Source organism: Ixodes scapularis, unplaced genomic scaffold (genome assembly GCF_016920785.2).
Source record: "Ixodes scapularis isolate PalLabHiFi unplaced genomic scaffold, ASM1692078v2 ptg001463l_1___fragment_2___debris__unscaffolded, whole genome shotgun sequence".
Classification (NCBI taxonomy): Eukaryota; Metazoa; Arthropoda; class Arachnida; order Ixodida; family Ixodidae; genus Ixodes; species Ixodes scapularis.
This window is the reverse complement of record NW_024610153.1, coordinates 56,435-71,857: the sequence shown is the minus strand read 5'-3', so window position 1 is coordinate 71,857 and position 15,423 is coordinate 56,435. Positions and strand designations below refer to the sequence as shown.

Genomic DNA, 15,423 nt, shown 5'->3' with positions numbered 1-15,423 from the left:
CGCGCCGATCCTCAGCGAGAGTTTTTTTTTTTTTTTGTGGATTGCGCGATGCAGGAGTTTCTAGCTCGCAGGGGTAATGAATGTAAGATCTTCCGGTACGTTGACGACTATCTAATTCTTCATTCTGTCTCCAAATGAGGTGTTTCCATCCTTCAGGCATTCAAAACTAATGCTAGTGGCCTCACCTTCAAAAGGGAAGACCCTACACAGAAGGGCCTTCAATTCCTCTATCTTTGACTGACCCACTCATCTCACGGCCTATGCAGGTCTTTTCAACAGCGTTCCCAAAAACTTGTCGTCCCCTTCTCTAGCCACCATTCAAAAACCGTTAAGTCCAGAATTGTCCAGTCTCTCCTTCCCTCCTCTTGCAAAAAGTCCTGCGATCACAAGATCAGAGGGAGCCTGTCGCTGCAGGCCTCCAGGCTCTGGAGGGCGGGCTACCTGGTGGACCTCCTAGATAACATCAACAAGAAACTCATCTTGCAGTCTAGGAGCCGCCCAAAGGAGGCTCCTTCCGAGACCCGGTCTGCCTGCCCTGCGTGCATCCCTTACTCCCACAACACAACACACCGACTCCACGCACTTGCACATCGATTCGGCACCAGAGCTCGTTTCACATGCAAATTTAAATTGGGTGGCATGTGCAAGCGAGTCACCAAACCAGAACCCGTTCCCCCCCCCCCCCCCCCATGCACATAAAACACGCGCAGTGCTTCCGGCCCTGCACATGGGAAAAGGTGTATAGTATTGCTCTTGTGTGCGGAGCCGTGTACATCGGTCAGACGGGGTGCTGCGTGAATGACCGTCTCCAAGAGCGGGCCCAGGAAATCTCGTCTCCCTCTCCGGACTCCTTCCATCCAGTTGTGGCTCACGTCAAAAACTGCCCCTCGTGCACCCCTGAGTTCTCGAAAACCAAAATTCTCGGCGGGCACAAATCTCGATTCGGCAGGGAAATCCTTGAGTCTCTACATATCAAATCTTCAGTCTCAAACCTGTCCAGCCCATCCCTTTCTCTTTCCGATCGAGAGATTCGCTTCCTGCGGAGCGAGAGGGTTCCTCCAAAGACATAAAAAGTATAAATTCTCGTATCTTCTTCTCTTCTCCGTGCCTTTTCCCCCCTCTTCTTTTCCTTCTCCAAGAGGGCATCCCTGGCACATCTTCTCCTCCACCTCCTCAGCGTGCCTTTCCCCCCTCCTCCCTTCTTTCCCCAAGAGAACACCGCCCGCACTCGGGGATGCGTGTAATGGCGACGTGTCGATTGACACACAGCAAACCCCCCCTTCCGCCATGCATGCTTAGCTGCGAGCAGGGCCACATGGCTCGCGCTTCTCTCACCCACTATCCTCCCTCTCTACCTCCCCGACGCCCCCCGCCGAGCTTCAGGAGGCGAAGTTGAGCCAGTAAACGTTTTGTTGAAAGTCGAAAGCCTGTCATGTCTGTTTGTCTTAAATGTCCCGCTTTCCTTATCGTAAAAAGAGAGAAATGCTAGGGAAACCAATGTTTTCTTAGTACCAACCTACCAGTGCTCTGCTTTGACTTTTAACTGCACCAACCTCAAGTGTACTTAATGAACTCTTTGCTGTTTTGTGCAAATTTTGTGGACTGTGATGTGAAACATCCGTGTAAGTATTGATCCAAAACCCTAAAGCCACTGAATCCCCCCCACTAATTGTTGCTGACATGGCAATCTTCAGTAGTTTTCATTATTGCAAAGAGATCAGCAAGACATTGCAATGCTAAGCTACTCGTACACTGCGTCTGTCAGAGGCAAGTGCATATGTTAAATTAACATTGAGGCTCGATGATAAATGACGTTCGATGACGGGATCATAAAGACAGATTGGCTATGATTATGGAAAGACAAGTAGTCAATTCAGTGACTTCATTAGGACTCCAGCCCAAATGCAACATCAACCAACTCCAGGAATAAAAGTTAAAAAAAATATAGCTCCAATCAAATCGTGAATGGAAACTCGATGTTCCAAAACCAGCTCGGCCTCTTCTTCATGGGTGACTAACAACACAAGGAGCAGCAGCAGCTCCTAACCTCATTGCCTCAAAAAAAAATATAGGAAAAAATTTTTTTCTATGGGGATGGTCACTTTCTCAGTTTTCTCGTCGAGTCAAGAAAGCCATGCGCGTTCACAAAGGGCAAGGCACCCAGGGAGCTGTTTAGGTTTCCTGGCGTGTGCTGGATTTGCCATGACTAAGGAAAAGCCTTCTTCGGATATTTGACTCTGTGTCAATCACGTACATGTTCGCCAAGTCAATGCGATGATCTAGGGTGGCCAGGCTGACCCAGCCAAAGAGCCGGAAAGAGAAGTATGAAACTTCCAAGAGCTGCAGGGGGGGGGGGGGGGGGGGGGGGGGGTGCAAACGTTTATCCAGAGCAATAAATGAAACTCAAACTACTTTCAATCTATCCAAGTCAAAAGAACTGCACGTAAGGTAGAGGTAGCACAAGACTACCAAACCGCAACCTGTCTTTCGATTTAAAACGCGTTCCAGTCTCTTTTGGGGGAAGTGCTCGTGTGACTAATAGGGAGGCGGGGGAGAGGAGAGGAGGGCTGGGGAGGGAGCTGCGAGCTGCACTTTAACACGCGAAGAGCCGCAGTATGGCCACCCCTGGTCCAGGGTATCGCAATATTCGGTGATGGCACTGCGCTTACTGTTGAACTTCCACACATCGTTCTCGTGTTGGTTGGATTTGCTCGGGAAAGTTTTTTGTTTCACCGACGTAGGTGGCGGGGCACTCTGCACATAAAATTGTGTAAGCAATGCCCTGTGTTCTTTCCTTTGGTAGACAATCTTTGGGTCTTGGCATGAACCTTGCTAGTGTGGACACGGGCTTGTAGGCCTTCGAAATTCCTTCTTTCCTCAGTACTCGCATCAGCGCTTTGCCAATCTTCTTTACATAGGGGATGCCGATGCAAATGACTCGATTGGGCTGCCTTTCTTCTAGTGGCTTTTAGTTTTGCCTGGCAAGACCTTGGCAATGGGCGACACGTTCAATGATTCAATTTAACGTGACTATGACACGGCCGCTTCTGCCAAAGATGGTAACGGCTGTGGAGGACGGTATCGCGTGCCTAGATCCTAGGGTTCGGGACGGAGTGCGTCTTAGAGCGGCCTGAATCCCATCGAAACTCCCACAATGGCAGCGACATAACTTGTCAGCAGAAGAAGTTGCAGCCTTTTGAAACTTTGCAAGGATACGGAAATTGCACTTCTGCCGACAAAGGGAAATTGACCTTCGTCCCGGACCGGAAGGTGTATGAGGCAAAGGCAAAGAGGAAGGTGTATGAGGATCTTATTGGCAGCCAAGCTTATGAAAAACTCAAGAAAAACTTAATGCTGCAGGTTCAGAGGAACTTGAACAAGTTGCTGGCAGAGATTTTCAAACACTACCCCAAGTCAGAGAGCCTGCGACTCCTCTGCAGGATGGGCTCCGCTCCAGGATTTTATGTGCCTCCAAAGATCCACAAACCTACTGTCCCTGTACGACCTATTGTGGACTGGACAACCTTGCTGCACCCGGCGCCATCCAGTTAGTACCCCCACTGGAGTTTGGCTCCCCTCGTTGAAAACATGTCGATTCGTGTAGAAAATGCTGACCACTTTGTCGACGATGACACCATGGTGTCTTTCGACATGGTGTACCTCTTTCACAGGTGTCCCGGTTCCCCTTGCAGTTGCTGCAGCCCGTGAAGCCCTCAAAAAGACAGCAACATGAGCACAAGAACAAACCTCGGTGTGGATGAGCTGTGCCGTCTGCTCAAGTTCTGTCTCGGCAGCACACGCTTTACCTTCAAAGAGGAGATTTTCGGGCAGGTCGGTGGCACTGCAATAGCTGCGGCTATCTCGATCACGATGGGGAACCTCGCTATGGAAACAATTGAACAGAAAGCACTGCGGTCTTTCCCCAACAGCCCCAAGGTGTTTCTGCGCTATGTGGATGATTGTTTCTGCATTCCCAAGTAATCAGATATGAATAATTTTCTGGCACACCTCGACTCCATCGAGCCGGCCATTCGTCTGGCATTGCACGGTGAACCGTGCAATGCCAGACGGACCGCACCTTGCCGTTCCTTGACGTGCTGGTGAACGGGCGAGGGAAAGGTCTGAAGTTTATGGTGTACAGAAAACCAACACGCACCAGATGCTACCTCGATTTTGACTCCAACCACCCGACGAGTCGCAAGGCGTCAGTGGTTTCGACAATCCTGCACAGAGCAACGACTACTGCTCGTCGGAAACCGACGAAAGGAAGGAGACTGCCATTGGAGACCTGAAGAAAAATGGCTACTCCTAGCAGCTTCGCTGAATGCATCGCTCAATGCCAAGGTCTTGCCAGACAAAACCAGAAGCCACCAGAAGAAAGGCAGCCCTATAGAGTCGTGCGCATCAGCATCCCCTAAGTAAAGGGGAACAGCGAATCACCAGCACGAGTAGTGGAGAAAGAAAGGATTCTGTTGGCCCACAAGCTCGTGTCCATACTGGGAAGGTTCATGCCAAGACCCAAAGATTGTCTGCTAAAGGAAAGAGCACAAGGCATGGCTTACACGATTCCATGTGTAGAGTGCCCCGCAACCTAAATCGATGAGACAAAGAAGTTTCCCGAGCGAATCCGCCAACACAAGAGCGACATGTGGAAGTTTGACAGTGAGCGCAGTGCCATCGCCGAATACTGCGATACCCTAGACCAGGAGTGGCCAAGCTGACCCGGCCCAGGAGCCGCAAACAAAACCACAAAACTTTCAAGAGTCGCGGGGGGGGGGGGGGGGGGGGGGCAAACTTGTTTAGAGCAGTAAACGAAGCTCAAACTACCTTCAATCCATCAGAGTCAAAAGCAGTCCAACCGTACGTAATGTAGCAGTAGCACAAGACTACCAAACCGCAACCTGTCTCTCGATTTAAAATACTTCCCATTTTTCTTTCTGGGGAAGTGCTCGTATGACCAAGAAAGAGACGTGGGATTTGGGGGGGCGGAGGGGAGGGAGTTGCGAGCCGCACTTTAGCACTTGAAGGGCCGCATGCGGCTCGGGAGCCGCAGCTTCGCCGCCCCTGCCCTAGACCATCACATCGACTTCGCAAACATGCATGAGACTGACACAGAGCCAAATATCCGAAGAAGGCTTTTCTTGGAGTCATGTCAAATCCAGCACATGCCAGAAAACCTAAACAGGTTTCTGGGTGCCTTGCCCTCTATGTATTCCCAGGGCCTCAATTACTTGACAAGAAAACCAAAAATATAACCGTCTTCATTAAAAAAAAAAAAAAAAAAAAAAAATATGTATATATATATATATATATATATATATATATATATATATATATATATATATATATATATATATTTTAAAGATGACAAGGTTAGGAGCTGTTGCTGCTCCACGTCTTGTAGTCACCCGAAAGAAGAAACCAAGCTGGTTTTGAAACGTCCGGTTACCTTTCAAGATTTGGTTGCAGCTATATTTTTTTACTTTATTTCTCGCCCAACCGGGCAGATTTCTGTAGAATAGGGTAGGCTCGCAATAATTCAAGTTTGGATACGTCATACTTCTGGTTAATTCAAATCAACATTTGAAATTTTGGTTGTCCTGCAATGTTTCTAATGTGTTTATAAGTCGCTTAATTCGAATGGCGTTTTCTTGAAATTCATTATTTTTGTTCTCGCAGTCCCGTTGAGTGTGCTTCTTTCCGAGCACCAGTGCACTGCAAAGAAGCAACACCTGCAAAGCTTGCTTTCGCGGGTGTTGCTTCTCCGCAGTGCACCGGTGCTCAGTGAGAAGCGCACTGAACGGGACTCAAGCAGGGCACACATGAGCAGGCACCACGCGGAAATTTCCATAGCAATGTGCGCGGACGTTGCGACATGGGGGCATGGCGTAGGTCCACCTCACTGTGTTCGCGCAAGTTGCTACAAAAACTGCCGCGCAGCGCTCGTTTTCATCGCTCATGTGTCCCCTGCATAATAGTTCACAATACACAACTTTTTGGCCTGATGAACAAAATTTTGTTTTGAGTTGTCATGTGCTGTCTAAACAGTCCACGGTACACAAAATTTTTTAGAGATAAATAAACATGTCATACATTTCACAATGTTTCATGTGTGGCATACCTGCTTATGATCAGTAGGCCTATGTAGAGGAAATCATCAAATATCTGCTTTCTATGTGTCACCATTCATATGGCAAATCCTAAGTTTATCCTGCATCATATGTAAATTAATTTCTGCTAATTCAAACAAAATTTGTGGCTTCCTCGAGTTTGAATTAATGAGAGTCTACTGTGTGTTTACTTTCAACTTAAGGAAGGCAAACAAAGAAGGTTTGAGTTGGCGTGAACTATGAGGTTGGATCCCTCTGGGGAAAACATTTTTTTTATAAAAATTCAGGAAAAAGCACCCGTTTTTTAAAGCTGCAGTTGGTCCCTTTTAGCCAAATCAAAGTTCTAACCTAGGAAGTTGTACCGCACATCTTATACTCAGAGTTCCAACTTTCACTGCAGTAAATCATGCACATTACCAAGCATAAATAAAAATAAAGCTCACCATGTTTTGGACTTAAAATTGGGAATGGATCCCCAATCTTCCAGAATAGGTACACAAACACCAGCCATGCTCCCAGGGCAAGAGGCATAAGCAACTTCTTTTTTACTGAAACGTAAATTATGGAAGAAAATAAACAGTATGAATTTGAAATGCGGAAATCTGCATCTCTTGTCTAAGGAGAATTTGGTTAAGGCAGAATACAGAAATAAACACATGCATGTTGACTGAAGCTACAATTTATTTATTAGTCACACTAACAAGAATCAAATCATACTTGTACTCCAAACACATCTTATTTTCGGAGTCTTTGTGAACAGCATGTTCTCAAAGCTTTAGAAGATTTTTTAACATTTGTTTAATTAGCGAATGGGCCATGTTTTTTTCCCCCCACAAAAGCAACATACACAAAATAATTGTAAGAAAAATGTGCTTCTTATTAACCTCTTGCTATGGCCTCCAATTCATTGGCACTGAAAAATTAACATAGTAGTGCCCTGTTGCATCAGGCGGTTGCTGGTTGGTCAAGACTGCTGTCAGAGCTGAACTGCTAAAAAATGAAGCGAGTAACCATCTCATCCCAGACGACTTTTACGGAAGTGTTTCCCAGGTTAGCTCATGGGAATGTGGAGATTGCAGCATCCTGCAGATCTGCCAGTCTTGGCAATGCTTTCCTTTAATACGTTTCAGATGAGTTTTTTTTTTTTGCAAACTTTTATTGAGAACAAGTTGGTCTGACACGTCTCTTATAGTGAGCCTAGTGAAAAGGTACAAATAAGAAGGAACCATTCGTAACAATGGCGCATTCAGGGACAAAAAAAAATTTGCCATTTTCTTGCACTATTGTGGCACAGGCACGAGAAACACAGAATGCATTGTGTTTAGCCTTGCGGAAATGTTGCACAGACAAACCTGGTGCACATTTTGTGCCTCGACGACGGAAATGTTGTCGTGCGTAGTGTCTCCAAAAGCAAATGCTGCCAAAGCTAGCACTCCAGGAAGAGTAGAATGCAAAGTTTGCACCTCTTGCGGTCGCACATCCCAGTTTTGACCTTGCTATTTCGCACCCCATTTCTATCCTCCGAAGCATATGCTTGTTCTCTTGCCTCGTGCACATTTTCCCACCTTATGTGCGAGCAAGCAAACTCAACTCCAAGATGACAAGCCTGTAACGCCAGATTTTACAGCGGAGCTGTTAAGGGCTAGTTTCCCCAATATCCTGTCTGTGGGCAAACAAATCTCTACACAAAACTCTGAACAGCTACCACCATCTATTAGTGATGGCGGCAACCTTTCGAGCTTTTTCACTCTGGCTTGCCGACTTGTGGCCGGTCATTACTTTATTCCCACCATAGGACAGCTTCGCTAGTCTTCCTTCTTCACCAGAGTGGAAATGCTGAAAGTCTTTTCATGCTACCTACTGCAGGCCAGCAGTGGACACTGATTAGACATGAGTCCTGCATGAGTGTTCATCTGGACTCATGTTCCATCAATGACGACGCGAGTTTCAGTTGAGCGCTGATGCAGCACTTGCGTGATGTGCTTCCATTGTAGGAGAGCATTAGCAAAAACTGTTAGGAGCTAGTCATATAACACATTCTGTGCTAAGGAAAATAAAAATAAAAGTACTTGTTTGATTAGTCACAGTTTTATTGATAAAAAATCAGCTGTATAAGTTTGAATGAAGAAAACATCTACTACCACTTAAATATATAGAATACAACAGATAATAAAGTGATCAACTTTTAAGGTGCCACAAATGCCAACTCCTTTCATTACCCAACTTTATGCTCTGAAGAAAAAAAAAAGGGGGCCAGTTAGTTTGTGCTACATTAAAAATCACTTGGTTTCATTTATTCTGGTTCTGAAAGGGAAGCATAAAAGTAAATGCTGGCACTTAGTATTGTAACACTGTTGATATATCTAATGAGTTACATAAGTCATAGCCTCCACTTTTATAATATGCAGTTCCCAAGAACATGAGCATATTTTAGTGCTACTCTTGAATAATTATTTAGTGATATTGATTGATAAAAGCATTTCATTTGGTACTGCACCACTAAATAAAATGACTTAATGTATTCCTTTCTGAACAACTGTATATGTAAAAACCTATGGTTGATTAAATATGGGCAAGTGTGCAGCACAGAAATATACAACAAAATTAATGCTTATATCTCAAATACAACTGTTAAAGATTAAGAAAGAAATGTTAGAAAACATAGCACAAATTATTGTTTAAGTTCTAAGACACCATATTTACCAAATGGGATGTTGCTGATGATGAGGTATCCAATGTAAAATGGGAGGAATACTATTAGCATAAACAGGATAGCGTAGAGTCCCAGTTTCCAGTGCAGGTATCGAGAGCTGGGGACAAAAAACAATGTATATGTCAATATACGGTCCAGCGTGCACAGAGTTTAGTTACACACTGTAGCGATATGTTGCAATCAGAATGAAATACCACGATTCTGAAAAAAGTTCCTACAGTCATGCTCCATCTCAAAAGCTCTGAGCAGCATTGCATGGCTTCAGAAGATGCTTTCCTTCAGCAGGTGGCTGTGCAAACAAAGAATTGTGCAGGGCTAGGCCAACACCACCTAGAATAATCAAAGCCTCCAAACAGCCTCCTCCATCTTCCCGTAATGTCATCACACTCGGATAATGTCCTCATCACACTTAGACACCGAGCGTCAACGTGTCTGTGCTCGATTCCGGAGGGATGACGTCAAAATGCCAGGGCATGGACTTTGATTGACTTAGGTGAAGTGATCTAGGCGTATCTGTGAGGGCTAGGCCCTCACATATAGGCCTAGATCACCTGCACAGCTTGTGAGGTGGAGTGTAGCTTCCTGAGCATGCAAGGGTTGCATTAAGAAAATCACTTGGTGATGGAAGTGGCAATCAACTTTTTGTAGCTGGTTTTGTAGCAGGCAAAATATTTGTTTGAAGCAGCCACTGGCGCTCTAGGACTAGATGCCAACATCGGTATGCAGTGTGTGCAACAATTGAAAATGAGAAACTGAATTTATCCCAAAATGAGTTCGACTTTGATAATGAAGGGTTCCTTTTTTTTATACGGATACATATTACTCCTGACCTTTTGTAACAAAAATAGATAGGACGCGAAAAGAACACACAGCCCTTTTTTTAGAAATAAGGCTAAGGTCAGAGTAGGTTCCATTTAGAATGTGTATTAAAAATATGGTTGAAAAATGAATTGTAGTGCAACACTTCATTAGAGATAAATTCCTTCTCTATTTCCCCCTTTTACACCTGGTAGTGCCTGTATATATACACTTTCTCTAAAACGCCGATAAAAACCAGCATATCGGCAAGAATGTCTAACAATAAAAATATGTTCCCCCCAGCTTTATTAATCTTTTAAACTGAAGATTCTAATATTATAAACTGCAAAAACCAGCACTTGCAATTGTTATGAAAATCTGCAGTTGCACTTTATAAGTGAGACTGCACATTAGTGATGTTGGAACCAGAGCTGAGTCAAAGTTTGCTGCCCTTTAGATCAACTGCTGCATGAAAACTAATTTGACTACAGTGTTTATTCAAATCTAGGCCCACAATTTTTCCCCCCTTGCCTCACACAGCTTCTTTTTTTTTATATGAGAAGTTTACTTACAATTAAGATCAAAGAAGGTCAACCTGTAATAGTAGTGAGCATAATTTCCAGGCAATCGCACTAACCCAGGCGCTGCTGTGAAGTTCGACACACGCGTGCTGGTGCGAGGAGGTGAAGATGGGCGCGAGCGGCGCAAGTACGGTACACTGTAGCCAGGGATTGGAGGCATGTGGCAGACATGATAATCAAGTGACCTCAACAGGAGTAAAAAGCTGGTTCTGTCTTATCCCATATATAGCCGCCATCCTACCATTTTACAAATTAATATTGCGACTTCTAGCTCCTGACATGGACGCCAATATCTGGAAATTCCAACAATGACTGGGCCACTGCGGTTGACGGGCAATCTCTATACATCGTTCGAACGAGCCAATTGGACCAATCAAACAGTGTAAAAAGCACGACATGTTGGTATGAATCATCGTTCTGTATACACGCATACTTGCAATTTTACTACTATTAATATGTGGGTTCATGGTTATGTGCTCGAGCCTTCGACTGTACTCCAATTCAATGTGAAAAAAAAAAAAACTATATGATGAGTGAAGGTGCTATGAAATACATATTTGTATAATTTTGTTTTCCTTCTACTTCTCTGAATATTAGAGCACAGCACTTAGGCACAGCGCTTAGGCGCCCGTTTCCGGCTTGAGCGGCGTTGGCGTCGCTGTCGTAACCGTAATGCGTTGGCGTAACCGCAGAGTGCATTATAAGAAACGTCCCATAATGCACCGCGCAGGAGGGAGGAGGAGGAGAAAGGGAGGAGAAAGAGGGAGGAGGGGGAGGGGGAGAAGGGCATGGGAAGAGTAGCTAAGGAGGAAGGAGGAGAGGGTACAGATGAGAAGGAGGGGTGTACCGTCCCCTCCGTACCCTCCCGTCCTCCTCCTCCTCAAGAGCTGCGCTCTAATTCGGCATTACAGGGAGTTGTAAACATATTTCATTTTTTTTAGAATCCACGAATAACCAATTATTTTTTGCTTTGTCTAAGCCCATTTTGGCACATGTGTGGCGCAATCCTTAGCAAAAACAACATTTTGGAGCAGGATGTAAGAGGGACTCGTTCGTGGCACAGTTTGGCGCAAATGGCACAGCACTTCCGTTACTGATCACTAAATAGTTGACATAACTTTTGCTGCTGCTATATAATTCATGTAAATTGGCCTAATTTTTTCTCTCTTGCACACAAGTGAAGTACAATATCACAAGGCAGACTGATCCAATGCATTGTAAATAGACATTTCCATAAAATAACTTAGTTATTTTTTCAAGTAAAGTTATTGGGTAAGTGCTGCCCTCAAGCAGTATATATTGTGTAAGAAAGAAGTGCTCTTGCTGTGGTTACGAGAAGCAATCATAGTATAGTTACCTTGAGTCAAGAAAGCCCAGTATCTCGAATATGATCAGTTCAAACATGGTGCATGAGAGTGAGAATGTGATAGAAAACAGTAATTGTACAGAGAGGTGATGCACCTGGAAAATAACAAAACATGTGATAAAAAAAGTTACAAATTTTCATGGTAATAAAACCTGAGACACAGGTTTTATTACCAAGGGGACAACCACAACACAATGTCCCCTTCTGTGTTCACGAGTCTCGGGTTTTATTGCAATGAATTACCACCAGCTAGCTTGTTTTTTCAAGTATTGTTGCAGTTACGAATTTTCACAGGCTTTCTTACGGCTCGCCTTACATTTCCTGTAAAAAATTGATAGACCTGTATGAAGTGAAAAATGACAAAATTTATAGCATTCGGCCACTTGCACAGCATTTTCAAGAGCTCCCTGGAAAGCATGAATATGACCAAGAGTTATAAATTCGCGAGCTTGACAGCACACTAACTAGAGTAAGTTACAGCTCAACAAAGTGGGGCAATGGAAAGGAAGGCTGCGGAGGAAGAAGCAAATGGAACACTGGAGAAAAGAGGAGGAAACCTCCCCGTCTCTCTAGCGTTCCGTCTGCTTCCTCCTCCCCCGACTTCTTTTCCCTCGCCCTACCTTCTTGAGTTGCAACGGACTATAGTGAATGTATTTTTTCAATCACATAGAATCAAGCAACCCTTTTATCTCCACACACCTCATAGTCCTTGAAAAGCTTCTTCATAAAGAAGACCCATCCACCAGCAAAGAAAAACACCTGAAAATAATTGAGAAAAACACGAAATTAAATATATTATCGCTCGTAATAGGTAAAATCATAACACGGACTTACAAAAACAATATTAGAAAAACATAGTATATTTCAGTTCTTTTTTTTTATTTTTGTTACCAGCTATTCCAGGGAACACACATAGTTACACACACACAAATATAAAGTCTGCTGCATGACTACTGACTGAAAGGTGCATCTGAAGTTTTATTTCTGGGCTAAAGTGACTTCAAGCTGTTTCTTAAAACACGTCCAAAACATTTAGTAAAGAAATTAACGAGGACAAACATCACAGCGGAACAGGGCTGACGGACCAAAATAAGAAAACATGCAGCCAGCAGGACGGTCACCGCCATGTCCTTAAAAACTAAATGACAAAGGCATGCGTAAAGTTCAGATGAAGCACAACTATAAAAGTCCGTCGAGGAGAGCAATTCTACAAGCAATGTAATATTTTTGTCGTCGTGCGGCCTCAGAATAAAATTTTTAAAACAATCACATTCACGAATCACCGATGTCCCGAAATAAGTGAAGCACGATTGTGGTACCTGTGAGACAGTAACAACCAAAAAGTCAGTCAGCAGCGACATTCTCGGATATCAGGCAGACGTTCTTTGAAAATCCTAATGACTCGATCTCGCAGCAGCTTCACTAAACATAAAAAATCTTCAACTCGGCCACCTCATACTGAAAAACGTCAGCCATCGATGTTGACACCAAGGTTGGGCGACGACCGAAAATGCTTCCGCTAAAAACGGCCACCAGAGACAGTTTCGGTTTCCCCTCAGTGTCTTTCGGTTTCACAGCTTCTGCCTTCAGTCAAGACCCCAGGCCAGCGGTTTTACTGCTCTGGCTAAATTTCTCATTTACAGCTGGGAGACTCGTCACCCGTTTAGGCAAACCAAGTTCTAGGCTGTATAAACATACACACAACCCATTTTTTTTTTTCATGAGGTGACATGTGCGTGAAAATGCAGAATGAATGCCTAGAAATCTGGTCGCGCTGGCTTCCGCAGTGCTTTGGTTGCGAGCATAACTCTATGGTTGCGAGTGCCTGCGCGTTCACACTTGTGTTAGCAAGGGCAGAAAGCTAGCGCTGAAGGCGGAGCTTCTATCTCAGCCATAGAGTTATAATGTACGCAAGAGGTGCAACTGACTCTAGTGTGCTGCTGCAAATTGAAGCAGACAGCAACCAGTCGGAAATTGACTTCCGGCAAGGAGGTTATAAGTACTAAAAGGGGCACGTTGCAATATTGGTGAAGCATAGTCATAAACAGTTTAAACGGGTTTTGCGGTCGATTTAAAGAGCCTGGCCTCTCCTTGAATCACCCTGTATAGGCGCCATTGGAATGCTAGCGAACCTTGAACATACTCTAAATTCCTTTCGCTCGTTACTTTGGTTAGAATCGTCGCTCGTTTTTACATACCTGCCATGGAACAGAGGTTTGGGGCAGAAAAATCGCGAAGTTTAACATCGTTCAGTGGTAAAACAAAGGCTATAACTAAAGCAATTACACTTTCAGAATATTAATAAAGGTACCTACCATCTGGTACAACCAAAATAACAAAAGTTATTCATTTCATTTTCCGGCAAAGAGACAAAATTCACGCGAGGAGCACCTCACAAGTAGACTGGTTGCTGTCTGGAAGTCGCAAAGACACTAGCGCCAGTTGAACCTCTAGCATACATTGTAATAACTATATGGTCTTATATCAACTCTATGGTCTCAGCCTAACTGCCATACCCTCTTCCTACTGCTACCTAAACCTCCCAAGAGCAACATTCTTTAATAAAAAATGATAAAAAAAACAACTTGGCAATTATTAGGTAAACAAAAAAGCTCTGCGCAATGCTTCACCCGTGACGTCAGATCTGAGATCTTCCTGGAGATTCCTCCTCCCGAGCCTGGCCCATAAATCAGCTGCTGGAATGTAGCTCCAACATGACAAAATCATGAACAAATGCAGAAATACGCGTGTTCATGCAGAGGCCTCTGAACTATTCAGGAGATGGGGAAGAGGGGGGGGGGGGGGGGGGCGATGGCGATTTTGTATTTCCTCCTCCGTATTGTTTCTACTGAATGTCGGAACTGTCTGGGGCTGGAGAGGGGATCGGTGGCCGCTCTGCCGCCCCCCCCCCCTCCCCTCCCCTGTTCCTACGCCACTGGGTTCCATGATTTCGTCAAATACTTTACGATATAGGGGGAATACATTCCGCTCCGCTCATTTGCATCAGACAGAACGCCTACAGCGATGCACATTCGCATCAGAATGTTAGCGGGGGCAGCGGCGGTGTCGTCTCCGGATTTCTCCACCCCGCGCCGAGTCTTTCTTTTTTTTTTTTTAATGCGAAAGCATTAACTGCCCGATGGAGCCAGCTGACGTCATCAGTTTGAAGCTCGAAAACGGCACCTAGTTTCCGCGATTTCGCCTTCGGTTCCATTGGCTGGCGCGCGTCGACGGGGCTCCCATTGGCCGCTGCGCTCGTCAGTTTCCACGACCGCTCACTCCATGGCGCTGCGTGTCCATCAGCTCGCCGTTAACACGGAGCGACCAAGGTCAGCGTGCCCAGGGGTGCACGCGCGCTGACCGGCGGCGAGAAGTACGTACCAGACGAAAAAGGGAGCGGACGAGCGGCTTGCATGCTTTCGCATTCACAACTTCTAAGAAGTGCTTAGGTGTAGCTCGAGCTTCTTTTTGGTAAATAAGCTGTGATTACCATCAGTCGTAAACATTTCACGACTACGCGCTACGCTACGCCGGTGGTCGGTGCGCCAGTGCAAGCCAGTGTATCTTGGTGTCAAACAACGTCAGATGTGTTGCGTGGTGTTTTCGTTTGATACTTTTTTTGAAACGATGCACACAATATACCCCGAGTTTCAACAAACAAATTTACTTTCGTTTTCTGAATTTGGCTTTTAGAAACAAAAAGACTCCCCAATTATGTGTACTTCGCCGTTTTGCGTTCAAGAGACAATCTGTTATTTTCTGTATGTTCAGTGATGTGCGCCACTACCCAAGTAGCACCCAATGTTGTGCGAGCACTCCCCGGTTCTTCTGAATGTTGAAGGAACGTGAAAACAC

The 15,423-nt window shown here is 44.9% G+C and overlaps 1 protein-coding gene across 1 annotated transcript in view; it reads right to left on the bottom strand.

The window, feature by feature from the left end:
• Positions 1–13,060, bottom strand: part of LOC8053646 (Golgi pH regulator) — a 47,241-nt gene extending 34,181 nt beyond the window's left edge. Inside the window, exons 1-5 of the mRNA XM_029972650.3 lie at positions 12,888–13,060; positions 12,268–12,327; positions 11,560–11,663; positions 8,814–8,920; positions 6,554–6,658 (exon numbers count right to left, since the gene is read on the bottom strand). Of these exons, the coding sequence (XP_029828510.1) occupies positions 6,554–6,658; positions 8,814–8,920; positions 11,560–11,663; positions 12,268–12,327; positions 12,888–12,929 (418 nt within the window). The 5' untranslated portion in view covers positions 12,930–13,060. The remainder of the gene's footprint in view (positions 1–6,553; positions 6,659–8,813; positions 8,921–11,559; positions 11,664–12,267; positions 12,328–12,887) is intronic.
• Between the last annotated feature and the right edge of the window lie 2,363 nt (positions 13,061–15,423).